The sequence below is a fragment of the Mastacembelus armatus genome, chromosome 17 (assembly GCF_900324485.2).
Source record: "Mastacembelus armatus chromosome 17, fMasArm1.2, whole genome shotgun sequence".
Lineage (NCBI taxonomy): Eukaryota > Metazoa > Chordata > Actinopteri > Synbranchiformes > Mastacembelidae > Mastacembelus > Mastacembelus armatus.
This window is the reverse complement of record NC_046649.1, coordinates 9307939-9332014: the sequence shown is the minus strand read 5'-3', so window position 1 is coordinate 9332014 and position 24076 is coordinate 9307939. Positions and strand designations below refer to the sequence as shown.

At 38.8% G+C, this 24076-nt stretch overlaps 4 protein-coding genes across 4 annotated transcripts; 1 reads left to right on the top strand and 3 right to left on the bottom strand.

Annotated features, from left to right (window-relative positions):
* The first annotated feature begins 869 nt into the window (after positions 1-869).
* zbtb41 (zinc finger and BTB domain containing 41) lies at positions 870-8718 on the top strand. The gene is made up of 11 exons (XM_026313054.1): positions 870-1010; positions 1516-2771; positions 3114-3321; positions 3726-3795; positions 4012-4159; positions 4399-4528; positions 4695-4790; positions 4889-4995; positions 5184-5289; positions 5434-5522; positions 5992-8718. The coding sequence occupies exons 2-11, from the start codon at positions 1538-1540 to the stop codon at positions 6591-6593; spliced, it is 2790 nt and encodes a 929-aa protein (XP_026168839.1). The 5' UTR covers positions 870-1010; positions 1516-1537; the 3' UTR covers positions 6594-8718.
* LOC113133961 (complement factor H-like) lies at positions 8544-12322 on the bottom strand. The gene is made up of 10 exons (XM_026313056.1): positions 12173-12322; positions 11888-12079; positions 11124-11303; positions 10743-10931; positions 10558-10599; positions 10369-10419; positions 9919-10080; positions 9651-9815; positions 8883-8908; positions 8544-8774 (listed from the first exon to the last, which is right to left on the bottom strand). Exons 1-10 carry the CDS (start codon positions 12228-12230, stop codon positions 8763-8765), a joined length of 1077 nt encoding a protein of 358 aa, XP_026168841.1. The 5' UTR covers positions 12231-12322; the 3' UTR covers positions 8544-8762.
* A 932-nt stretch (positions 12323-13254) lies between these two features.
* LOC113133962 (complement factor H-like) lies at positions 13255-18219 on the bottom strand. Its single transcript, XM_026313057.1, has 8 exons — positions 17964-18219; positions 17679-17870; positions 16644-16832; positions 15801-15851; positions 15351-15512; positions 15083-15247; positions 14091-14116; positions 13255-13982 (listed from the first exon to the last, which is right to left on the bottom strand). Exons 1-8 carry the CDS (start codon positions 18019-18021, stop codon positions 13971-13973), a joined length of 855 nt encoding a protein of 284 aa, XP_026168842.1. The 5' UTR covers positions 18022-18219; the 3' UTR covers positions 13255-13970.
* A 1592-nt stretch (positions 18220-19811) lies between these two features.
* LOC113134135 (sushi, von Willebrand factor type A, EGF and pentraxin domain-containing protein 1-like) lies at positions 19812-23289 on the bottom strand. Its single transcript, XM_026313374.1, has 9 exons — positions 23262-23289; positions 22655-22831; positions 22322-22521; positions 22104-22196; positions 21819-21972; positions 21650-21721; positions 21011-21049; positions 20292-20453; positions 19812-19900 (listed from the first exon to the last, which is right to left on the bottom strand). The coding sequence occupies exons 1-9, from the start codon at positions 23287-23289 to the stop codon at positions 19812-19814; spliced, it is 1014 nt and encodes a 337-aa protein (XP_026169159.1).
* Between the last annotated feature and the right edge of the window lie 787 nt (positions 23290-24076).

Genomic DNA, 24076 nt, shown 5'->3' with positions numbered 1-24076 from the left:
ATATATACACTTATATAACCAAGGGCCACCTGATGAAAACAAAGAGGATGTGAGAATTTAGAAACTGATGGTAAATCTTATCTCAGCACAGGCACAAACTGAAATTCAGTTTCTGTTTGTTATATCTTCATTTTTCTGTAGAGGAATATATTAATACTTTATACACACCATGAAACACTACATACGACTACTAACAACTACATACTGAGATGACTTATAGTGGCAAAGTAGATTAAATAAAATTGATTAGATGATGTAAGTAACCTGGGTGGCATGGTGGGTGAGTGGTTAGCACTGTTGCTGCACAGCAAGTTCCTGGTCTGAAACTGAGCGTGGATCTTTCTGTGTGGAGTCTGCATGTTCTCCCTGTGCTTGTGTGGGTTTTCTCCAGGTACTCTGGTTTCCTCCCACAGTCCAAAAACATGTATGTCAGGTTGATTGGTGACTCTAAATTGCCCATAGGAGTGAGTGTGAGTGTGTGAGGTTGTTTGTCTCTATGTGGCCCTGTGATGGACTGGTGACCTGTCCAGGGTGGACCCCTGCCTTTCACCCAGAGAGAGCTGGGATAGGCTCCAGCAGATCCCTGTGACCCTGGTTAAGGAATAAGTGGGTATAGATGATGGATGGATGGATGGGGGGGACGCTAATACCGTTCTGACTACATTACCCATAATGCCCCGTATCTTGTGTCGTGAATGCTCTGATGCTGCTCGACAACACGTCCCCCTCGTTTAATTCGTGTTTTGCCGTGTCATACGCTTCACAAAGAAAAAATGTCGAAACTACGTTATCTGTTTACGTTTACGTTTTCTGTTGTTTACGTCTGTAAACAAGAGCATTAGAAACAGCCAATGAGCGAGCGGCTTGTTGAGCTGTCCGACATTTCTGGTAGGATGACAAGGTGGGGCGTTACAGATACTCAGGAAATTGTTATTCCTGTGTTTATTTTCCACGTTACACACGGCATCTGGGGTCTAAGGTGTTTTATAGACGCGGGTCGGAGCTCTACGGTAAGAATTCAATGAAACACACTGATATAAATGCTGCGGTCTAGCGTGTCTGTCGTCCTGAGGGTCGTTTGTCAACACTCTCCTCGCCGGGGGGCCGCCCGTCAGACTGAAAACATAATAGTAGGGGTCCTTGAGGTGGGGAGCGAATTTGCAAATGCAGCTGAACAGACATATATGGTCACTAGGTCCCGTCTACTGACTGCAGTCACTATAAATATTAGCTGTTTTTTCTGCTTTGTACTAATAGATGGGAGAAATGTAGCTTAAGTTAGAAATGAGATGTTACTGTGCATGGATTCACTTATAATAAGTTTTCATCACAATGTCCCCCTCTTGTCAGGTTCATGCTGATAGTACCAATGCTGTGTTGTTAAAGTCAACACATTGTCATGTTAACCCTGTCTCATAGCCCCTTGAACGTCACAGTGCTATAACATCTGAGGCTGGTACTTGGCAGAAATAAGGCCAATCTCTTTCTATTCACCAGACACTGTTTGGTTTTCAGGAGGAATCCTTCAGACTCACCAATGAAGAAAAAGTCTAGTACCCCTCTGCGTCCCAAACAGCGGAGACCTGTTGGTGCCACTAATGAACATGCCTCAGATCAGGACACTGTGCTTGACTCCAGTGCCCCCACAAACCCTGAAAGTGTCCCAAAAACAGCCTCACAAATGAGGCACCTGACTATGTCACAGCAGAGTCACAGCCTCCTCAAGTTCTTGAATGAGGACCGCACCCGGCAGACGTTCTGCGATGTTTCTGTGTCTGTGGGTGGAAAGCTGTACAGTGCCCATAAGGTGGTGTTGGCTCATGGGAGCAGCTACTTTCACGCCGAGCTGTCCAAGAACCCTGCTACAACACATGTGACTCTGGACCATGTGGAAGACTGTGTTTTCCAGCACCTGCTTGGCTTTTTATACACCTGTGAGTGTGATGTTGCAGAGACAGACCTCCCAGCTCTAACTGAAGCAGCCCGGTTCCTGGACATGATGGATATCTTAAAACTGCTGTGTGAGGAAGGCGACATTCACACTGTAAGGGTGATCCAGGCCCAGGGTGATATAAGAGGGTCCCCTGAGGTGGAAATGACCTCCAGTGACTCGCCAGCAGGTTGCACAGAAATCCAGAGTCCATGGGATATTCAGAGCACCCTGTGCAGTTCCCAGTTTAACACTGAGGACTCTCTGCACAACCAAATGGTTGAGAGTCACACTGACGTACAGCAGGAAGTTTCAACTGGGAAAGTGAAGACGGCAGGTCAGTGGAGTGCTACCACACGGAGATCAGCTCGCAGGAGGAAAACACCCACTAAATATCAAAGAGACAGCGTGGAGCATAATATCCACACTCCTGAGGAAAAACAAAGACAGCAGGATGAGCAGAGAGTGGAAGACGCAGTGCAGGTGGTTGTGGAAAACCCAATGCCCAAACTGGATGTGAATGAGACATCTAAACCAGCTCAGGTGCATGATGTAGTGGACCAAGAGGAGGAGGATGAGGGGGGAGACATGAGCAAGGATGTGACAACGCAGAAGAAAGAAGCTGAAGTTTGTGCAGCAGACAAGACTGTTGATCAGCAGGGTCCAGATGTAGAAAGGAGAGAACACCAGGGTCGTGAAGAGGTGGAAGTGCATACACCAGCAGCAGGAAGCTCTAACCAGAGTCCAGTGTACCCTGCTGGTCTGGCTCCAGTTATCATCCAAACCTCCAGCAAGAAGACGCTCAAGTGCCCCAAATGTGACAAAACTTTTGATCGTGCAGGTAGGAAACATGATGAGACACATCTTTATTATTAGCGTTACCATTAATTTTATCCCGCCTAATGGATAGATGGATGAACTGGGTCTATAACATCTCAGAATAGTAGAAGAATGGCCATCATAGCTTTGCACAGACTAGCACAGACCACACAAGAATAATGTATTCAATTTGCTTGCTTCATCCCGTTAACAAATCTAAACAAAAGTGTTTCAATTAACACTGATAAAAATTTTGTAGTCATAGCAGTGGCCTGTTGATTTACAGTGAGTACGCTACTGTCTCAGATCAGTTTCTGATATGACATTGTATAGTAAAAGATGCACCTTTTCATGGCTTGTGCAGGGAAGTATGAGAGTCACACCCGAGTGCACACAGGGGAGAAACCATTCCAGTGTGACATCTGTCTTCAGCGTTACTCCACCAAGTCTAACCTGACCGTACACAAGAAGAAGCACGCCAGCGACGCTCCCTTTCAGAAGAAGGAGCACAAATGCCCCTTCTGCAACAAACTCCATGCCAGCAAGAAAACCCTGGCCAAGCATGTCAGAAGGTGAAACAGGGCAGCGTCACGACATCTAGTCTACCTTTCCACATATTGTACTTGTGTTATTTACTAACAGTTTTTGTTTTTTGGGGATGTGTTATGACATTGACTTTACCTGCACACTGAACCAACAAACCACACAGATGTCCTCTCATATAAATTCATAAATTTATATATATAATATAACGTAATAGAAAATATATAATCTAAAATTCAGCTTTTGTTTGTTTTTTTTAAATGTATGGTTGTGTACTGCTCTAATCATAATTAGATGAATAACAAGAGTCTAAGGCCACACTAGCACTAACTTTTGCAAGTTAACTCAAGTTCCAGTTGAATTTTATTGAAAGATTTAATTTGTGTTGCACTAAGTCTCCACTGCTGTGTGACTGTTTTTCCTGTTTTGCCAGGTTTCATCCAGACCACATCCAAGAGTTTCTTAGCAAGAGGAAGAGGAAGAGTGAAGGCTGGAAATGTGCTGTAAGGATTTGTTTCAGTTTTAGACAGACTTCACATTTCAGCTGAGGATGCAGGTCAATTAGAAGTACAGGCCATATCTTTGTTTTTTATATAACAGATATTCCCAGGTATGATGAATGAATACTCCTGTAATAATAATAATAATGATAATGTAATTAAGAAATATTATAGTATACGTAATGAGAGATCATTTAGATTTTAACATTTCTGATCCAGACTTGCCTGAAGACCTTCACTCGCAGGCCTCATCTGCAGGAGCACATGATCCTACACACCCAAGATCGACCTTTTAAATGCTCTTTCTGTGACGAATACTTCAAGTCCAGGTTTGCCAGGCTGAAGCACCAAGAAAAGTACCACTTAGGTGAGAAATGTACTTTAAAAAATAAATTTTTAAGCTTCTATAGTGTGGGTGGTATAGATAAACATTTTCTTTTGCTAATGAAAAACAATTAACTATAAACATTCAATAGACAATGTTTCGGCATCTCTTCAAACTTGTGATTTTTACAACTGTTAAAAAAATTCACATTAATCAGCAACCATGTTATAGCTGCAATCTTTGCATTAGACAAAAGAGCTTTTATTCTGTCTCTTTTTCAGGTCCTTTTCCCTGTGAAATCTGTGGCCGACAGTTTAATGACACAGGCAACAGAAAGAGGCACATTGAGTGTACTCATGGAGGCAAAAGAAAGTGGACCTGCTTTGTATGTGGGAAATCAGTAAGGGAAAGGTATGTATTCTTTTCCCTTACATTTTCCTATCTGGAAGAGCATCATATTATTTTGGCCTCTGGCAGTGTATGTATATTATATATTATTAATGCCTGACCTCTTATTTTAATGGGCTGTCCTGCTAAAGGATCATGTTTAATAATAATAATGATTTGTCTTTAATAGGACAACCTTGAAGGAGCACCTGAGGATCCACAGTGGGGAGAAACCTCACCTCTGTAGTATCTGTGGTCAAAGTTTCCGTCATGGCAGCTCCTACAGGTGAGCCCAGTCATTTGAATGCTTCTGAATTTGGTGATTTGGAAAACTTTCAGACTGTAAGTGTGATCCATATAATGAGAAAACTGTTCTTTGGACAGACTCCACCTCAGAGTCCACCATGATGATAAGCGCTATGAGTGTGACGAATGTGGAAAAACCTTCATCCGCCACGATCATTTGACCAAACATCAGAAAATACACTCTGGTATAGTATAAGCCATACAGCAGTGAGATTCTCATTGCTTTCCTTGGGCTCTTCTTTTGTAGCAGGGATTACATTGTGTCATTCATACAGGTGTTTGTTATTATGATCTTATTACAGTGGGAAATGCCGTAAGCGTTTCATTTCCTCCAAGCAGTAGTTACTTTTAACTGAGCCTGTTTTTAATACAGGTGAGAAAGCACACCAATGCGAAGAATGTGGAAAGTGTTTCAGGCGCCATGATCATCTGACAGTCCACTACAAAAGTGTTCATTTGGGAGAGAAAGTCTGGCAGAAGTATGTTGGCATACCCAGTCACATTTTTTTCTCTGTTTTGGTAATAAAAATACAAGTGGTAATTTTATCCCTAGCTGCCCCTTACAAGTTTAGCAAATGTTCTTGGTTTATTTTTTGGTTAATGAAGATTTTTTTCCCCCAAAGGTATAAAACTGCTGTGCATCAGTGTGAGGTTTGCAAGAAAGAATTTAAAGGAAAGTCCAGTCTAGAAATGCACTTCAGGACTCACTCAGGTAAGCAAAGAAGTTAGCAGACAAACACAAATTTGTAAATACATGCTTTAAAATGAAATAAAATGCTTCACATTTAAAAAGAGTTTGACTAATATAACTGACAGTAATTTTGTGTAAACCTCCCCAAACAAAATATGAAGCAGGACAGAGCTACTGTCGCTCCTCACGTCTCCCACACAGGAGCTGTTCCTGTTAGGAAAAGGCTGCTAAAAAGAAACGCTTGTGCTCTTTTGATTGTTGATGTGTCTTAACAAATGGCATCACCCTTGAGACGCCGCAGATACGAAGGACTGCTCTTAATAGAGCCTAGAGCTTAAAAGAGTGTCGGCCTCCACTTGACAAGTGTAGGCTATGATTGGAAAATCTCTTTTCCATCGTGGTGTTTACCAAAATCAGTTCTTCTTAAAAGTGAGTGTGCAATAAAAAACATTCCTTTTGGTACTCTGACATATATTTTTTGATGTGACAGGTGAGAAACCACACAGATGTCCTGAGTGCCATCAGACATTTCGGATCAAGAAGACCTTGACTAAGCACATGGTTATTCACTCAGATGCTCGTCCTTTTAACTGTCCCCACTGCACCGCCACCTTTAAAAGAAAAGACAAGCTCAAGTACCATGTTGACCACGTGCACAGCAACAGGTTTCCTGAGCAGCCCCTCAACACGCTCACTGAGGACAAAATAGTCTCCATTCCTTTTGAGGAATCCTCAAAGGCATACCGTGCTGAACCTAAGTCGGCACTCCAGAGCACGTCGCCCACGACCAATGTCTGTGTGCCTGTCACTTTAGTTCCTGTCCAGGTGGCAGGAGGAGACACACACAGGGCCTCAACTCTCTCCTCTCAGACTCATAATGTTGTGAACCTGCAGAACTCTGGATACCAGGCCGCTACAGACCTGGCATTCTTGGAGAAGTACACTCTCACCCCCCAGCCTGCCAATATTGTTCATCCTGTGAGGCCTGACCAGATGCTGGACCCCCGGGAGCAGTCCTATTTGGGCACACTGCTGGGACTAGATTCAGCTTCTTCCGTGCAGAATATCTCCAACTCTGATCACACACACTAGAGCTATTCAGCCCAAAGCTGGGCTGTAGGGCTGCCACGATTACTTGAGTGAATCGAGGAATTCAATTACAAAAAATCCTCGAAGCAAATTCTTTGCCTTGAGTATTCGTTTAATTAATTGGACCTAGGTATCATTGTTCCACACGGACCGAAATCACTGTTGCACAACACATTTCAGTATCAAAAGTTGGCGCTATGGCAGAGGGTGAAACTGTCTGTAAAAGCCAGAAAATGTCCAAAGTTTGGGATCATTTCAAACTTAAAAAAGATGACGACACAGCACAATGTGTGTATGGTAAAGTAGAAGTGATGAACCACAACAGCACTTCGTCAGTGCCTCTGAACAGAGAGCATCCGGTTGTCATAAGATAACATCATTTCAAGGTAACCTGTCGTTTCTGTCACGCATTACACAACAGTATTATTGTTTCAAAATAAAATAACACAACCAAAATGTTTAATCAGAGGAGCACAAGCTACAGTGTTCGTGTAGAACAACTGCACTTGAGTTGTTTTGGCTCTGGTGTGGCATGGGATAACCTCTGTAATGCTCGGCCTGATGTAGCAGGAAATCTGCATGAATTGAAACTCATACTATTTTGTTAATAGACAATTTAAGCTTTTTAAAGTAAAATAACTTGCTGGTTCGAGCTTGGAATGAGTTAAATTCTTGTTTTGGACTAAATTAATTAGTTTACCAAATAAATAACCCTAGCAGAGTTTGAATTACCCAGTGGATCTTGGGAGAGCCCTGTTTTCCAGTGTGCACCACGACTTCTTGAGTCCCATGCATGGTCAATAACAGGGTTACTGCCAAAATCCTTTTACTATTCCCACCGCAGGCAGTTAAATGTTTCATAAAGTAACACTAACAGCAACATATATAGCTCGCAAGAAGTTTAATGGCCTAATCGTGGAAGATAAAAAAATCATAAAGCAAGGGGACACAGGTGGCATTTCCTAACTTGTTTTTAACCACAGCGAATTAAAGACTTGAGGAGTTCAGGTGATGACGTAAATCAAGTTATTTGAGTGCAGAAGCACAAACGGCGACAGCAGGAATAGACACAGAATTGTGCTAAATAGTGGAGACAGATGTTTGGAAAATGGAATGTAAATAAATACACAACATTGACAAATTTATACTGTTATTTTTCATTTCAGGAAGCCTAATGACTATACATTAAATGTAACCTATAACACAAAAAAGACCGTTTTTTTAGAGCTTCCCCTAAATGTGTCAGGGGAGGCTTTGAAGGGAGTTTGTGTCGTTTTCAGAGGAGCTGAGCTCCACTGAAATTCAAACTATGATCCCAAAATTTAATGATAATAAAATTATTTAATAATTTGTGACAGCCTTGTAATTCTGAATACACAGTTAATGTAAAAGGCCTTAACATATAATATAATTTGTATTTTTACAACTTGTCACACCATTTTGGTTTAGTAATGAAAATGTATGATGCATATAGGGAATATTCTTTAATCATGCAGGTACATATTAACACAGTGATTATTAATTATTGGAAGTTGATGTACTTGTGAATGTTGAAACATATAATGTGATTTTCATAGTTCAAACTTTTAAAATTGGGAAACAATCTGTTTTTAGTAACCAAGACGTGGGAGGAAAATAGTAAAGTGAAATTGTGAACAAATGAATTATGATAAAAAATATATTCCCACACAAACGCTTGAATCTCGGGCTGGTCCTGCTGGAGGATTTGAAACAGCTGTCGCGGACAGTTATTCATAATCAGTCGATTAGTTTCTTATCCTTAACCAGTGGTGATGCTCTTCTCAAACTTTGTGTCATGATCAATAACATCAAAACTGACAACACTGATGTATATGAGTTGTTGGGATTGTGACAGACTGTATGGTTAATGGATGGATTGCATTACAGGGGTGATCTAGATACAAACACTGTGCAGATACAACTCTAAAATGATTAGTGCTGAAGTTGCAGATTTTATTCAGGGCAACAGTCATATACATGGTTTTGACTAGACACATGGTTTTGTTCTACATTTTGCAGGAATTTTCCTGATCAAAATAAAAAGAAATGGTTTCTGAAAAGTCCAACATGGTGTCACAGAGGCTGGTATTTGTTTTCAGTCAGAAGTGACCACATCCAAAAGCAGCAGTGTCTTCCCACTAAGATTCACTCTTAGCAGATGTTCTGGGAACAAGACAGATGTTTTTACAGACAATGAACACATGTAATAAAACAATAAAAGTAAAATATCAGTGATTTTCTTCAAAGGCTTAATTCAGAGGTAACACTCACCGTATTAATTTGGACCTTGTTACAACCTAAAAATAATCAAACACAAGCACAACAGTGAAATTGCACAACAGCTGTAATACAGAAATAACATTTGATTTGCTAAATGCCTGATGGTCTGCACCTTGTTTTCATTATATTAATATTTTATTGTAATGTTTTATGTGGATTAAGTGGAGGAGTAGTATCCACTATTAAGAAAACTGTGTGTGTTCTTTCTTTCCTTTGGTGCAAGTCAGCCAACCTTTAATAAAGTGTAACACCTTAAAGGAGCAGTCTGTCCTTTTTAGAAATGCTTTCCCAAAGGTTAGCTAAGAATATCAACTGTGCACTCTTCAAAACAAATAAGCTATAATGTTTTAATCGGTGAACTGTAGAGGTGGTGACAGACAGCATGTTAGCTGTTTCTCACTGCTACAGTCTTTGTGCTAAGCTAATCAGCTGCTGGCTTTAGCTACATTTATAATATGGCATTACATCAATGTCAAAACTACAGGGCACAAAAACGGTAAAAAACATAGAGCTGCATGCAACAGTTGAGGCTTGTGACAAATGTTTGTTATTTAGCGACCTAGAATGATTACACTGTTGTTTAAACTTTGTGTCTTTATTGTCTTCATTGATAACCAAAGACAATGATAACCAGATTGTTTGCATGCACACAGTTTGTGAACTGACAGTGATTAGAGGAAACAAATTTGAAAATCAGTGATCCTACTGTTTCTGTTAATAGCATCCTAACATTAGTAATGAACTTAAAGTGACACTTACATCTGGTCATAGTCAGTTCTCCATCAGTGCACCGGGCCACGACATGATTCTCAAACCTCCAGCGGTCCACACAGCGCACTTGCATCGACTCCCCGTCTTTGATGTGTTTAACTCCATCAGGTGCTAATTCAGGATGTGCCTCAGTGTTTAAAGCGCAGAAGGCAGCTGCAGAAAAAGACACAACCACAACAGAAAAAGTTTACTGTTCCCCAGTCAACCCCTTGGCTGATCTTTGGCATAAAGGTCAGTAGCGCTGTCTTGTTTCTACCTTTGCAGGTGGGCACTTCTGACCACTTGCCATCGCTGTAGCACACCACTCCTTCTGCACCGACGAGTCTGTAGAAGCTATTGCACTGGTATCTCAAAGACTTTCTGTGAGTTTCCACCACATCACCATTTTGAACGCTGGGGTATCTTCCACAGTTACTGACTGAAGTGGGACAAATAAAAAGGTTTCTGGAAACAAATATTTCAAGCTGGAATAGCAAATTTTATGAACATATTAGGATTAATGTTTTTCCTGACTGCCTCACTGATGGACCCAACCTATCCTCAAATCAGTTAGTAAGGCTATTGGCAAGTAATTTGGCCTCTGAATTATTTATGATAAAGACACTAATAATACATAGAAAATGTTTCTGTACATTTGTTCTCAAATAACTCAGTAACATCCCCTGACTGGTAAAGATATTATCTGGTACATGTGTTGAAAAGGTACTTGTTGTGATTTGACATTCGCCCTTGTTAGATCCAGAGCTGGTTGAAGATCCTGTAACATGAAATGCACATAAAAGTCATTAGTTGTTATTTATTTGTCACACTGGGATGTTGTTTTTATACATCCCATGAACAATGTCTACACCTTTTTCTCATCATGGTCTCTAACAGAAGTAATGTGCCCCCCCACCTGTAGAACCACACCGTCTAGCATCTGGTTCTGTTGTTTTGTCTAAGTGGAGAAACATTAGATAATATCAAATACACATTGACTCAGTTCCTAACATGTCTTTGTTTTTGGAAAGGTTGCTAAAGAAAAAAAATCCTCCCATCCATTTTTTCTGACCTGTCAGATGCAGCACACAGTCAACTTACTGCAGCTTGGACCTACAGTCCAGTTTCCAGCTGTGCACCAGATGGATTTGGTGCTGCCTCCCTCTACAGTGTATCCATCTTCACATTCATACTGCACTTCTGAATCTTCATCAAACACCTCCTTGTATTCCTGATTAATTATTACGGCGTGGGGGATTTCAGAGGGTGCACTGCATACACGGACATTTTCTGTAAAAAAAAAAAAAATCATTAATTTGAAGAGGAAAATGTCCAGACGGAAAACTACTTGGTTTTTAGTTGGTAACAATTGTTTTAAGATTTCTACACAGGTTTATTATCATCACTGTTATGTTTATTCTGTTTACTTATTGTTTTTTTGTCCTATTTTGTCAGAGCTGAATGAAGGACTGGCAGACTCACTCTCACAGACGGGCACAGAAACCCATGTTGCATTTACACATTTGGCTGTTATGGCATTGTTTTTGGGGATATATCCTTTGTCACATGTTATCCTTATTGTATGTTCTTCCTTATACCAGCCATTTGAGGCTTCAGTATATTTTGCATTAGGAATTGTTGGTGGGAGGCAGGATTTTTCACCTGAAGAAAAAAGAACAAAACTACAGTTAACACTCACAGATTGAACAATATGATGTTGATGAATGTGTAATATTAATACTCTGGAAAAACAAAGAAACACAAGTTGCAGGTTTGAAATAATTCAATTCAAATTGATGTTTCCATCTCAGATTTATTTGCTTAATTTTTATGGCCTTAGGATGTTAAAGTACACAACAAAAATGCAGTATGTTTAAAACATTTATAACAGGTGTAGCATAATTTTTAATCTGCATTTAATCAAGATTTGAGATAATAGTCAATGTACCTAAGATTCCTTAAATTTGTTGATCACATAACACTTTCATTTTATGTGTGAATCTTATTTCAGATAAATATTTGTCATTGAGACACTGGACTCTAACAGGTGCATCCATAAAGACGGAAACCATCATATTTAATTGCTGAAATAATGTGATGTCATTATTCTCAGTGAATCGGGTTCATTTTATCTTGTATTAACATAACTGATTAAATTATATAAACCAAACGTCTTGCTCACCTCATTTTAAAGGTTTCAAACCAGCGTCAAACACACCCAGCAGAAGTATTAATGAAGCACATACCTATGCATTGTGGTTTATGAGACCATATGCCATTTTGACAGGTACTTGTTGCCCACCAACCCTGCACAGCTGGTTTATGTCCATTATCACAGGCATAAGAGAGGTTGGATTCATTAGAGTATGTTTCTTGTTTAGGGAAAAAGAAACCACTTTTCAGGACGGGAGCCCGACAAGGCTGTGCTGCACTTTGTGCTGAAATACAATAAGTCAAAAAACAAAAGTACATTGTAAACATCTATTTAACAAATGAGGAACTCTCTAAGTGATTGAATGTAATGTTCTTACCATGCAGCACTCCAGGACACCAAAGCAGGAGAACAAATCCAAGATATCTCATGCACATTTTGTCAGGAATTAAACCACTGCAGCAAAGTAGAATGAACCTTGAGATCTGAGCTAGTTAATCACTGTTGAGGACATTTCTCCAAACAGCTAAGAAGTTGAGAAATAGTAAACATTACACTGAGTTACTGGTATCACATGTTGCTCAAAAGTCAACACACTAACAGACTTCATGGACTCTAGTTAGAGGAGTTTCCCGTAGCATACAGTTTACATTGTTTCTTTCACAGATCAATATTAAAGAGAGCTATTGCCTTATTTTCTGTCAGTGTTGTTCTTTGTTTTAACCAGGCCCCATTTTAGTGACACTGAAATGCCCACAGAGATTCATTTGTTTGGAAATCTCTTGGACAATGATTTCTACAAAAATATCAGATTGTTTACAGCCCAGATTTCAGATGGAATTTTCAGCAACGCTGGGGTCAGAGGTCAGCATTAGGAAAAGGCCAGAACGGTTCAATGAAGATATTTTAGAAAGAGAAGAGGAACTGTGTGGAATACAATAGCAGTCAGAAGATTCAGTGATAGAAGATACATTTAATTATAAAGCAAAAACACACACACAGCATCATGTTCCATATTAGCTCATATGGGATCGACCACAGTAGGAATAGACACATATTTATGTTAATCAGTGGAGACAGATGTTTGGGAATTTGAATGTAATGAGTGAATAAATACACAACATTGACATATTTATACTGTTTTTTTTTTTTCAGGAGGCCTAATTAATGTAGATAAAATAAACCATAACCTATAACACAAAAAAGACCATTTTTTTAGAGCTTCCCCTAAATTTCTCAGGGGAGGCTTTGAAGGGAGTTTGTGTCCTTTTCAGAGGAGCTGAGCTCCACTGAAATTCAAACTATGATCCCAAAATTTAATGATAATAAAATTATTTAATAATTTGTGACAGCCTTGTAATTCTGAATACACAGTTAATGTAAAAGGCCTTAACATATAATATAATTTGTATTTTTACAACTTGTCACACCGTTTTGGTTTAGTAATGAAAATGTATGATGCATATAGGGAATATTCTTTAATCATGCAGGTACATATTAACACAGTGATTATTAATTATTGGAAGTTGATGTACTTGTGAATGTTGAAACATATAATGTGATTTTCATAGTTCAAACTTTTAAAATTGGGAAACAATCTGTTTTTAGTAACCAAGACGTGGGAGGAAAATAGTAAACAAATAAAATAGTAAAGTGGAATTGTGAACAAATGAATTATGATAAAAATAAATTCCCACACAAATGGCTGAATCTCAGGCTGGTCCTGCTGGAAGATTTGAAACAGCTGTCGCGGACTGACAAAATCAGTCGATTAGTTTCTTATCCTTAACCAGTGGTGATGCTCTTCTCAAACTTTGTGTCATGATCAATAACATCAAAACTGACAGCACTGATGTATATGAGTTGTTGGGATTGTGACAGACTGTATGGTTAATGGATGGATTGCATTACAGGGGTGATCTAGATACAAACACTGTGCAGATACAACTCTAAAATGATTAGTGCTGAAGTTGCAGATTTTATTCAGGGCAACAGTCATATACATGGTTTTGACTAGACACATGGTTTTGTTCTACATTTTGCAGGAATTTTCCTGATCAAAATAAAAAGAAATGGTTTCTGAAAAGTCCAACATGGTGTCACAGAGGCTGGTATTTGTTTTCAGTCAGAAGTGACCACATCCAAAAGCAGCAGTGTCTTCCCACTAAGATTCACTCTTAGCAGATGTTCTGGGAACAAGACAGATGTTTTTACAGACAATGAACACATGTAATAAAACAATAAAAGTAAAATATCAGTGATTTTCTTCAAAGGCTTAATTCAGAGGTAACACTCACCGTATTAATTTGGACCTTGTTACAACCTAAAAATAATCAAACACAAGCACAACAGTGAAATTGCACAACAGCTGTAATACAGAAATAACATTTGATTTGCTAAATGCCTGAAGCTCTGCACCTTGTTTTCATTATATTAATATTTTATTGTAATGTTTTATGTGGATTAAGTGGAGGAGTAGTATCCACTATTAAGAAAACTGTGTGTGTTCTTTCTTTCCTTTGGTGCAAGTCAGCCAACCTTTAATAAAGTGTAACACCTTAAAGGAGCAGTCTGTCCTTTTTAGAAATGCTTTCCCAAAGGTTAGCTAAGAATATCAACTGTGCACTCTTCAAAATAAATAAGCTATAATGTTTTAATTGGTGAACTGTAGAGGTGGTGACAGACAGCATGTTAGCTGTTTCTCACTGCTACAGTCTTTGTGCTAAGCTAATCAGCTGCTGGCTTTAGCTGCATTTATAATATGGCATTACATCAATGTCAAAACTACAGGGCACAAAAACATTGAGCTGCACGTTTTATCAGTTGGCGACTGGGGGATATTTATGCTTCCGAACTGTTAAAACGTGCAGGTCTATATTTTTCACCCTGTGTTTTTGCACCATCTAGTTTTGACATTGATGTAACACCATATTATACTGTAGAGACAGGAGAGAGGTGTCAGTATTTTAATCTAGCTGTTTGCACAAAGACAAATTAGTCCATTTACAAAAATGTCAAACAGTTTCATTAAGGCTCAGGTTGTTCATGCAACAGTTGAGGCTTGTGACAAATGTCTGTTATTTAGCGACCTAGAATGATTACACTGTTGTTTAAACTTTGTGTCTTTATTGTCTTCATTGATAACCAAAGACAATGATAACCAGATTGTTTGCATGCACACAGTTTGTGAACTGACAGTGATTAGAGGAAACAAATTTGAAAATCAGTGATCCTACTGTTTCTGTTAATAGCATCCTAACATTAGTAATGAACTTAAAGTGACACTTACATCTGGTCATAGTCAGTTCTCCATCAGTGCACCGGGCCACGACATGATTCTCAAACCTCCAGCGGTCCACACAGCGCACTTGCATCGACTCCCCGTCTTTGATGTGTTTAACTCCATCAGGTGCTAATTCAGGATGTGCCTCAGTGTTTAAAGCGCAGAAGGCAGCTGCAGAAAAAGACACAACCACAACAGAAAAAGTTTACTGTTCCCCAGTCAACCCCTTGGCTGATCTTTGGCATAAAGGTCAGTAGCGCTGTCTTGTTTCTACCTTTGCAGGTGGGCACTTCTGACCACTTGCCATCGCTGTAGCACACCACTCCTTCTGCACCGACGAGTCTGTAGAAGCTATTGCACTGGTATCTCAAAGACTTTCCGTGAGTTTCCACCACATCACCATTTTGAACGCTGGGGTATCTTCCACAGTTACTGACTGAAGTGGGACAAATAAAAAGGTTTCTGGAAACAAATATTTCAAGCTGGAATAGCAAATTTTATGAACATATTAGGATTAATGTTTTTCCTGACTGCCTCACTGATGGACCCAACCTATCCTCAAATCAGTTAGTAAGGCTATTGGCAAGTAATTTGGCCTCTGAATTATTTATGATAAAGACACTAATAATACATAGAAAATGTTTCTGTACATTTGTTCTCAAATAACTCAGTAACATCCCCTGACTGGTGAAGATATTATCTGGTACATGTGTTGAAAAGGTACTTCTTGTGATTTGACGTTCGTCCTTGTTAGATCCAGAGCTGGTTGAAGATCCTGTAACATGAAATGCACATAAAAGTCATTAGTTGTTATTTATTTGTCACACTGGGATGTTGTTTTTATACATCCCATGAACAATGTCTACACCTTTTTCTCATCATTCTAAACACGCAGCAGTAATGATGCACCATAGGAATTCATTTGGAGTAGCTTTTCTGACCAGTGGAAAAAGTCCAATAATGATTCACTTTGCTGTAGTTTTTTGTATGCACTATGTTTGGTCACAGTGAGCGTTAACCATACCAGATGAAGATACCCTGACTGGTGTATAACTATGGAGAAATGAAACATTAATGTTAAAAATTCAGGTCTTAACTTATAGAAAAATTAAGTTTGCAAATATTTTGAGAAAATGAATACATTCAACATATGTTTGTTAGACCTCAGAAATACACAGTGAATCTTTGAGTAATTACTTTGTTGAGGGCTATTGAACCCAAAATTACTTGAAATCTCTGCAGAGCTCATAAAGCTTGCACATGATAATTCTCTGTGGGGTTCTCACTGTGTCCAACAACCTTTACACTGCACATAGACATTCAATTATATTAGCAGATTATAGCAAAATAACAATTATCAGTGTTTCAACCCTGTCCTGTAAAATGTCCTGCTGCTGTATGTACTACTGATTTGTTTTGTCTTTGTTTGCTTTGTCTAAGTAGATAATATCAAATACACATTGACTCAGTTCCTAACATGTCTTTGTTTTTGGAAAGGTTGCTAAAGAAAAAAAATCCTCCCATCCATTTTTTCTGACCTGTCAGATGCAGCACACAGTCAACTTACTGCAGCTTGGACCTACAGTCCAGTTTCCAGCTGTGCACCGGATGGATTTGGTGCTGCCTCCCTCTACAGTGTATCCATCTTCACATTCATACTGCACTTCTGACTCTTCATCAAACACCTCCTTGTATTCCTGATTAATTATTACGGCGTGGGGGATTTTAGAGGGTGCACTGCATGCATTGTCACTTTCTGTAAATAAAGAAATAAATTATTAATGAGCAGAAGAAAATGTCCAGATGGAAAACTACTTGGCTTTTAGTTGGTAACAATTGTTTTAGATTTCTACACAGGTTTATTATGGTCACTGTTTTCCTTTTATAATCATATAACATACGTTACTTCATTTTCCAACCCACAACATTTGTCTGACTCCAACACCAGATATCTGCTGTTAGCATTTTGCTAATTATTAGCTGGCTAAAGTTGTCTGCAATGTTTCCAGGGGACACTGCAAAGTGGTGCACATGGAAATACTGTATATAGTTTTATATTAAGTTGCTCTGGGAATATTTCCATTGTCGTCTATGCTATTTGCAGTATGTTTCTGTAATTGGTTGTGTTTTCTTTTATTGCACTGCATTTTTTTTTTCTTTTTGCAAAGTTTCAGTGTGTTGAGCTCTCAGGACCACTGAACATAAGCATGTTAAAGTAAACTGAGGATGTTTAAGACACTTGTTACCATTGTAACAACATATTTACTGTGCATTTTTATCAGGATTTGGGAATATTCATGATACTTGCCATTCCTTAAATTTGTTGATCACATAACACTTTCATTTTATGTGTGAATCTTATTTCAGATAAATATTTGTCATTGAGACACTGGACTCTAACAGGTGCATCCATAAAGAAGGAAACCATCATATTTAATTGCTGAAATAATGTGATGTCATTATTCTCAGTGAATCAGGTTCATTTTATCTTGTATTAACATAACTGATTAAATTATATAAACCAAACGTCTTGCTCACCTCATTTTAAAGGTTTCAAACCAGCGTCAAACACACCCAGCAGAAGTATTAATGAAGCACATACCTATGCATTGTGGTTTATGAGACCATATGCCATTTTGACAGGTACTTGTTGCCCACCAACCCTGCACAGCTGGTTTATGTCCATTATCACAGGCATAAGAGAGGTTGGATTCATGAGAGTAAGTTTCTTGTTTAGGGAAAAAGAAACCACTTTTCAGGACGGGAGCCCGACAAGGCTGTGCTGCACTTTGTGCTGAAATACAATAAGTCAAAAAACAAAAGTACATTGTAAACATCTATTTAACAAATGAGGAACTCTCTAAGTGATTGAATGTAATGTTCTTACCATGCAGCACTCCAGGACACCAAAGCAGGAGAACAAATCCAAGATATCTCATGCACATTTTGTCAGGAATTAAACCACTGCAGCAAAGCAGAATGAACCTTGAGATCTGAGCTAGTTAATCACTGTTGAGGACATTTCTCCAAACAGCTAAGAAGTTGAGAAATAGTAAACATTACACTGAGTTACTGGTATCACATGTTGCTCAAAAGTCAACACACTAACAGACTTCATGGACTCTAGTTAGAGGAGTTTCCCGTAGCATACAGTTTACATTAATGTTTCTTTCACAGATCAATATTAAAGAGAGCTATTGCCTTATTTTCTGTCAGTGTTGTTCTTTGTTTTAACCAGGCCCCATTTTAGTGACACTGAAATGCCCACAGAGATTCATTTGTTTGGAAATCTCTTGGACAATGATTTCTACAAAAATATCAGATTGTTTACAGCCCAGATTTCAGATGGAATTTTCAGCAACGCTGGGGTCAGAGGTCAGCATTAGGAAAAGGCCAGAACGGTTCAATGAAGATATTTTAGAAAGAGAAGAGGAACTGTGTGGAATACAATAGCAGTCAGAAGATTCAGTGATAGAAGATACATTTAATTATAAAGCAAAAACACACACACAGCATCATGTTCCATATTAGCTCATATGGGATCAGAGGCTCATGGGATATTTACCCTGTGGTCATACAGTTTGTCTGAGATCCATCTCAGGCTCTGGTTCCACCTGCTGGAGCCTCATGTGTCACACCTTCAGCCATTTATCACCAGGTTCTACTATCAGGTTAGTGGACATAGTGCTTCACTTGAAACCCTCTGCTATTCTGCTTCTACTGTGTCTGGATAAATGTCTCATTGATGTACTTAGTGGAAAGTCCATTCTACGTCATTTGTAAACGAACTAATACAAAAACCTACATTGAAATTTCAAAGGAACATTTTATTCAGACTACTGTAGGCTATGGAAGCTTTAATAATGTATTTAAACTCTTGATCGTGTTATTAGTGCACTAAGAGCTTCAGTCATAAAGATACAAGCTGAATGACAAAGAGCAACCAGCTCCAGCCTTGTGTGTATAAATGTTAGCAGCAATAATCGTCTCAAATAATCAAATACAGCTGCAGCAACGTTCTTCTGGCAGTAGCTGTTTTCTGGTCCAGGCATTTCAGAAGTTTGCAGCTTAAGTTTTATTGGCAGTCGGTGGTGAGTGAAGCCGTCGGCAGCAGTGTTTCCTCTGCTGTGCTCCACTAGCAAAGTCCCTGGTGACAGTAGAGACATTAAACAATGTCAATTAATGTAAAACTTTAAAACTGAACTGATCTCAACAATAATGTAGTTGTGTAAAAAAATGAAAGAATAACACTTACATGGTCTATATCATAACTATGACAACCTAAAAAACCAAGAACAACAGCAGCAGATCAGTGAATATTTCAGTAAACATGACTCCACATACAGTCTAATATCTGCTCTGTTCTTAAAGGACAAGACAGATGTTGTTTTCTTTACACTCAACAAATTCCTTATTCTCTGTCCTTTACACAGCCAATAATAATCCTACAGCTCTTGACTTCACACACCCTTTAACTAATAAATAGTTAATTAAACTAACTAATTTCACAGTGCAATACATCCATGCCAGATTAATGTGTTTAAGTGTCTGTGAGTATCACAAACCACTGTGCTGTGTGTCGGTGTGGAATAAGCTTTAAAGACATAAATCTGTTCATCCACCTGGACCTCTCAGGCCTGATCACATCGTGTCACTGGCATTTGAAACAACACACCCACATCAATGCAGCCCCTGTGGTGTTTCACTCAGGGTGAACCTCTGTCAGCATAAGGCCTCAGTAAGTCAACCTCAACCTGTACACAAGTGTTGAGGTCAGATTTTGTTGGGGCTGCTGGATGGTAATGGACAAGGTCTTTCTGAAGTCTGTAGACCATGGAGCAAAATCATGTACAAATATTAATGTACACTGCAGGTCTGATACTGTGTTAGATGACAATACAAAGGCTGAAACTTAACATGTATAAAGCTTATTTATATACTTACACCTCCCAAAAGTCAGTCTTCCATTAGTGCACTGAATATAGATATAGTAAGCTTCCCATATACATTGAATATATTTTCTTTCATCTTCCTTTATGTATTCAGGAGCAGAAAGTCCAATATTGTGCCCAGCACGTAGACGAGGATCCAGAACACAGAATGCCTCTGCACAAAATGAAGAGAAAAAAACACTCATATAATTATTTGGGTAACATTTGATATACTTTTGGAATGAATATTAGTCTATATTAGTCTATACTAGTTATGTCTATACCTTTGCAGGTGGGTAATTCTGACCAAGTGCCATCAGCGTAACACATCACTGTGTCTGGACCAGCATGTGTGTAAAAAGCATTACACTGATATTTCAAAAACATTCGTTCACTTTGCACCATAACACCATTTGCAATGACTGGAGCTGCTCCACAGTAGTCGACTGTAATAACAAAACAGATCATCAACACACAATAGTGAGCACAGCAACAATTGGTCTACACCTACTGCACAAAGGTAGACTATTATTTTCAACAGTTAACATATTATTGTTTTGTTTTGTGGCATTGTGACCTTGTAAAGTGTCGTGAGATGATTGTATTGTGATTTGACCCTATACAAATAAACCAAATTGAACTGAACTGAATTCAGGAGGAAGCAAAATATTGTGAATCAAAGACAAAACGTTTTCTGGTTTCATCAGTAACAGTCATGATTCAGTGTAATCATTCACATTCACAATTCATTGAGAGATTCGATCATATAGACAGTGAATGTCTCTAATTAGCAAATATTTCAACCCAAGCCATCTCTGAACTACTTAGTAAGGTAATTCTCAGCTGATCCAAGTTTCATTTGACTGAGCAGTGGCTGCAAATTCAGCTCTTAAGTTACAGTAACGGATCAACAAGTGGTGAAATTATTAGACAATTACATCATATAAATAAATCAAGACTGATACATTTAATGTGAAAGAAGCAATGGATGTGAAAAATTTACCTGATGTGGTCATAGGTCTGTCAGAGGTGGTAGAAGATCCTGTGATACACAGAACAGATAAACATGAATGAAGACACATCAGTAAATATGGAAAACATCCCACAGTGATGGATCCATTTCTTTCTGATTTGGAGTCACATCTAAACCATTCTTGTGTTATGGTTAAAAAGTATACATCCATCCATCCATCCATCATCTATACCCACTTATTCCTTAACCAGGGTCCCAGTGATCTGCTGGAGCCTATCCCAGCTCCCTTTGGGTGAAAGGCAGGGGTCCACCCTGGACAGGTCACCAGTCCATCACAGGGCCACATAGAGACAAACAACCTCACACACTCACACTCACTCCTATGGACAATTTAGAGTCACCAATCAACCTGACATACATGTTTTTGGACTGTGGGAGGAAACCAGAGTACCTGGAGAAAACCCACACAAGCACAGGGAGAACATGCAGACTCCACACAGAAAGGTCCCTGATGGGTTTCTAACCAGGAACCTTCTTGCTGTGAGGCAACAGTGCTAACCACTCATGCACCATGCTGCAAAATTGTATATCTAAATTTAACTTTCAATCGATCAATATAAATATCCAAAAATAGTTTTTTATTAAATAATACGAAGGTCAATAACCTACCTCCACTTACAGGGTGTCTAATGGTCCCAGTTGTACCTCCACCTTGACCGGTAGCTGGCCTGGTTTCTCTGTCTGAGAAGACAGAACTATATTATGCAGTAGAAAGACTAGGTTGGAGATACAAAATAATACTCATACTGTACATATCCAACACATGTCAATATCCCACCTCTACCTCCAGGCTGTGTCTCACGCTCAACAGATGTAGTGTGCCCCCCCCCAGTTTCTCTCACTCCAGCTCCACTATGTCCAGTACCTGGTCTATGGTCTAGGTTGGAAAACACATTACATTTTTTGTATATAAATATTATATAGTACAAATACTTCCAAAATGTACTTAAATATATTATATTTGAGTAAATGTACCTTTCACCACTGTCTACAGTACATACTCTATAGGGAGATTAGATAAATGGATATACTGACTCATATTTAATAGAGATCAATAACCTACCTCCACTTTCAGGTTGAGTCTCACGGCCAACAGATGTAGTGTGCCCCCTACCTGTAGAACCACCTTGACCAACATCTGTTTTTTTTGCTTTGTCTAAGTAGATAATATCAAATAAACACTGACTCAGTTCCTAACACATTTGTTTTTGTTTTTGGAAAGGTTGCTAAAGCAAAAACATCCTCCCATCCATTTTTTCTGACCTGTCAGATGCAGCACACAGTCAACTTACTGCAGCTTGGACCTACACTCCAGTTTCCAGCTGTGCACCAGATGGATTTGGTGCTGCCTCCCTCTACAGTGTATCCATCTTCACATTCATACTGCACTTCTGAATCTTGATCAAACACCTCCTTGTATTCCTGATTAATTATTACGGCGTGGGGGATTTCAGAGGGTGCACTGCATGCATTGTCACTTTCTGTAAATAAAGAAATAAATCACCAATTGTAAAAGGTGTCCAGGTGGATAAATATTTGGTTGTAAGTTGATTTAGACACAGGTGTTAATCCAACTTAACGATCCAGATTTAGATTCTGTTTTGACAGACTTACTCTCACAGGCGAGCAAAAAAGTCCAATTTCCATCCCTACAAACTGTGTTAACCCGGGGTTTGGGTTCATATCCTTTGTCACATGTTATCCTGATTGATTTTTCTGCATTATACCAATCCCTTTGGGGTCTTAGTTCTTGCACATTAGGAATATTTGGTGCAAAGCAGTTGTTCTCATCTGAGGAAAAAAAAAATAAAGACTTAGTCTGACAATTCCTGAGCAGCAAATATCTTAACAGATCTGCTGTTTAGAGAGAGTGCTCCACTGTCTTGATGTGTGTATATTGGATTAAACTGATTGTACACACTATATTTTTTGTTTCAACTAATACAGGTAGGCAGAGTCGTGGTTAACATGACTATATTAATGTTTTAGTTGAATGTATTTCTTTATAATGTCACACAGTGAAAGAAGGACAAAATTAGCAAACGACCACCAAACATCAAGGTTTCCCAGGGGTATCAACAAAAAATATAGAACATGAAAGGTGAGAGTTTACCCTGAAAAGCACGTCTGCAGGCGCTCAGCATTGCATTCAAACAAACACGTACCTATGCATTGTGGTTTAGGAACCCATGTGCCATTTATACATTTGCTTGTTGCCCACCAACCCTCTCCCACAGGTTTACGTCCATTATTGCAGGCATAAAAGAGCTCGAAGTTGTTGGAATAAGTTTCATCATTGGAAGGAAAGTAGCCACCATCCAACCTGGGAGCCTGACAACTCTGTGTTGCACTTTGTGCTGAAACAGTGATAAGGCGAGGGAAATTTGTGTTTGTTTAGCACATTTCACAAATAACCAAAATTCAAAGTCCTATAAATGCAAGATAGAACAGAAAATCATGAGAAAAATGACAGAGTGCACTAAAAAATAATGATGGATTAATATATAATATATATATATATAATATAATATAAAATAAAACATATAAAAGTACAGACAAGCTACATGGCAAGTTTAAAATGGTAGGAATGTTTGAAATTTTAATTTTATATAAATTCTATAAAAACATCTATCAAACAATAAGTGACATATTAGTTGAAAGCAGTGGAATAAGCAAGAGAATACTATGGGCTGATGATTTACTAAAAAAAAAACAAAGAAAAGAAGAAAAAAAAAGAAAAACAAACAAACAAACAAAGACAACTTAAATGATTCTCCATGACAGAATTGAATGATCTTACCAAGGACGACTCCAGGAAACCAAAGCAAAAGTACAAATCCAGGACTTCTAAGATCCATTCTCTTAGAAATTCAGATATTGCAGGAAGAGGCAGAGAAACAAGCCCTGATCAGATCAGAGCCAGTAATAAATGCTTGGGGCTGTTCCCCAAAAAATTCAATCATGTGGCGCAAACACTGTATCTGTAACTCTGATCTAGTCAGTTCTAACATGCACTAAAGCCAACACAATGACAAA

Excerpts from the sequence above, each read along its gene's own strand:
- zbtb41 (XM_026313054.1), top strand. The coding sequence starts at position 1,538 with ATGAAGAAAAAGTCTAGTACCCCTCTGCGTCCCAAACAGCGGAGACCT. Across the intron at positions 4,160-4,398 it reads CCAAGAAAAGTACCACTTAG|GTCCTTTTCCCTGTGAAATC; the intron begins GTGAGAAATGTA and ends TCTCTTTTTCAG. Across the intron at positions 5,290-5,433 it reads GGAGAGAAAGTCTGGCAGAA|GTATAAAACTGCTGTGCATC; the intron begins GTATGTTGGCAT and ends TTTCCCCCAAAG.
- LOC113133961 (XM_026313056.1), bottom strand. The coding sequence starts at position 12,230 with ATGTGCATGAGATATCTTGGATTTGTTCTCCTGCTTTGGTGTCCTGGA. Across the intron at positions 10,600-10,742 it reads GACTGTAGGTCCAAGCTGCA|ACAAAACAACAGAACCAGAT; the intron begins GTAAGTTGACTG and ends TTCTCCACTTAG. Across the intron at positions 9,816-9,918 it reads AGAAGTGCCCACCTGCAAAG|CTGCCTTCTGCGCTTTAAAC; the intron begins GTAGAAACAAGA and ends CTTTTTCTGCAG.
- LOC113133962 (XM_026313057.1), bottom strand. The coding sequence starts at position 18,021 with ATGTGCATGAGATATCTTGGATTTGTTCTCCTGCTTTGGTGTCCTGGA. Across the intron at positions 16,833-17,678 it reads TCATAAACCACAATGCATAG|AAAGTGACAATGCATGCAGT; the intron begins GTATGTGCTTCA and ends CTTTATTTACAG. Across the intron at positions 14,117-15,082 it reads AGAACTGACTATGACCAGAT|GTTGTAACAAGGTCCAAATT; the intron begins GTAAGTGTCACT and ends GATTATTTTTAG.
- LOC113134135 (XM_026313374.1), bottom strand. The coding sequence starts at position 23,289 with ATGGACGTAAACCTGTGGGAGAGGGTTG. Across the intron at positions 22,522-22,654 it reads TTTTTTGCTCGCCTGTGAGA|AAAGTGACAATGCATGCAGT; the intron begins GTAAGTCTGTCA and ends CTTTATTTACAG. Across the intron at positions 21,722-21,818 it reads GACACAGCCTGGAGGTAGAG|ACAGAGAAACCAGGCCAGCT; the intron begins GTGGGATATTGA and ends CTGTCTTCTCAG.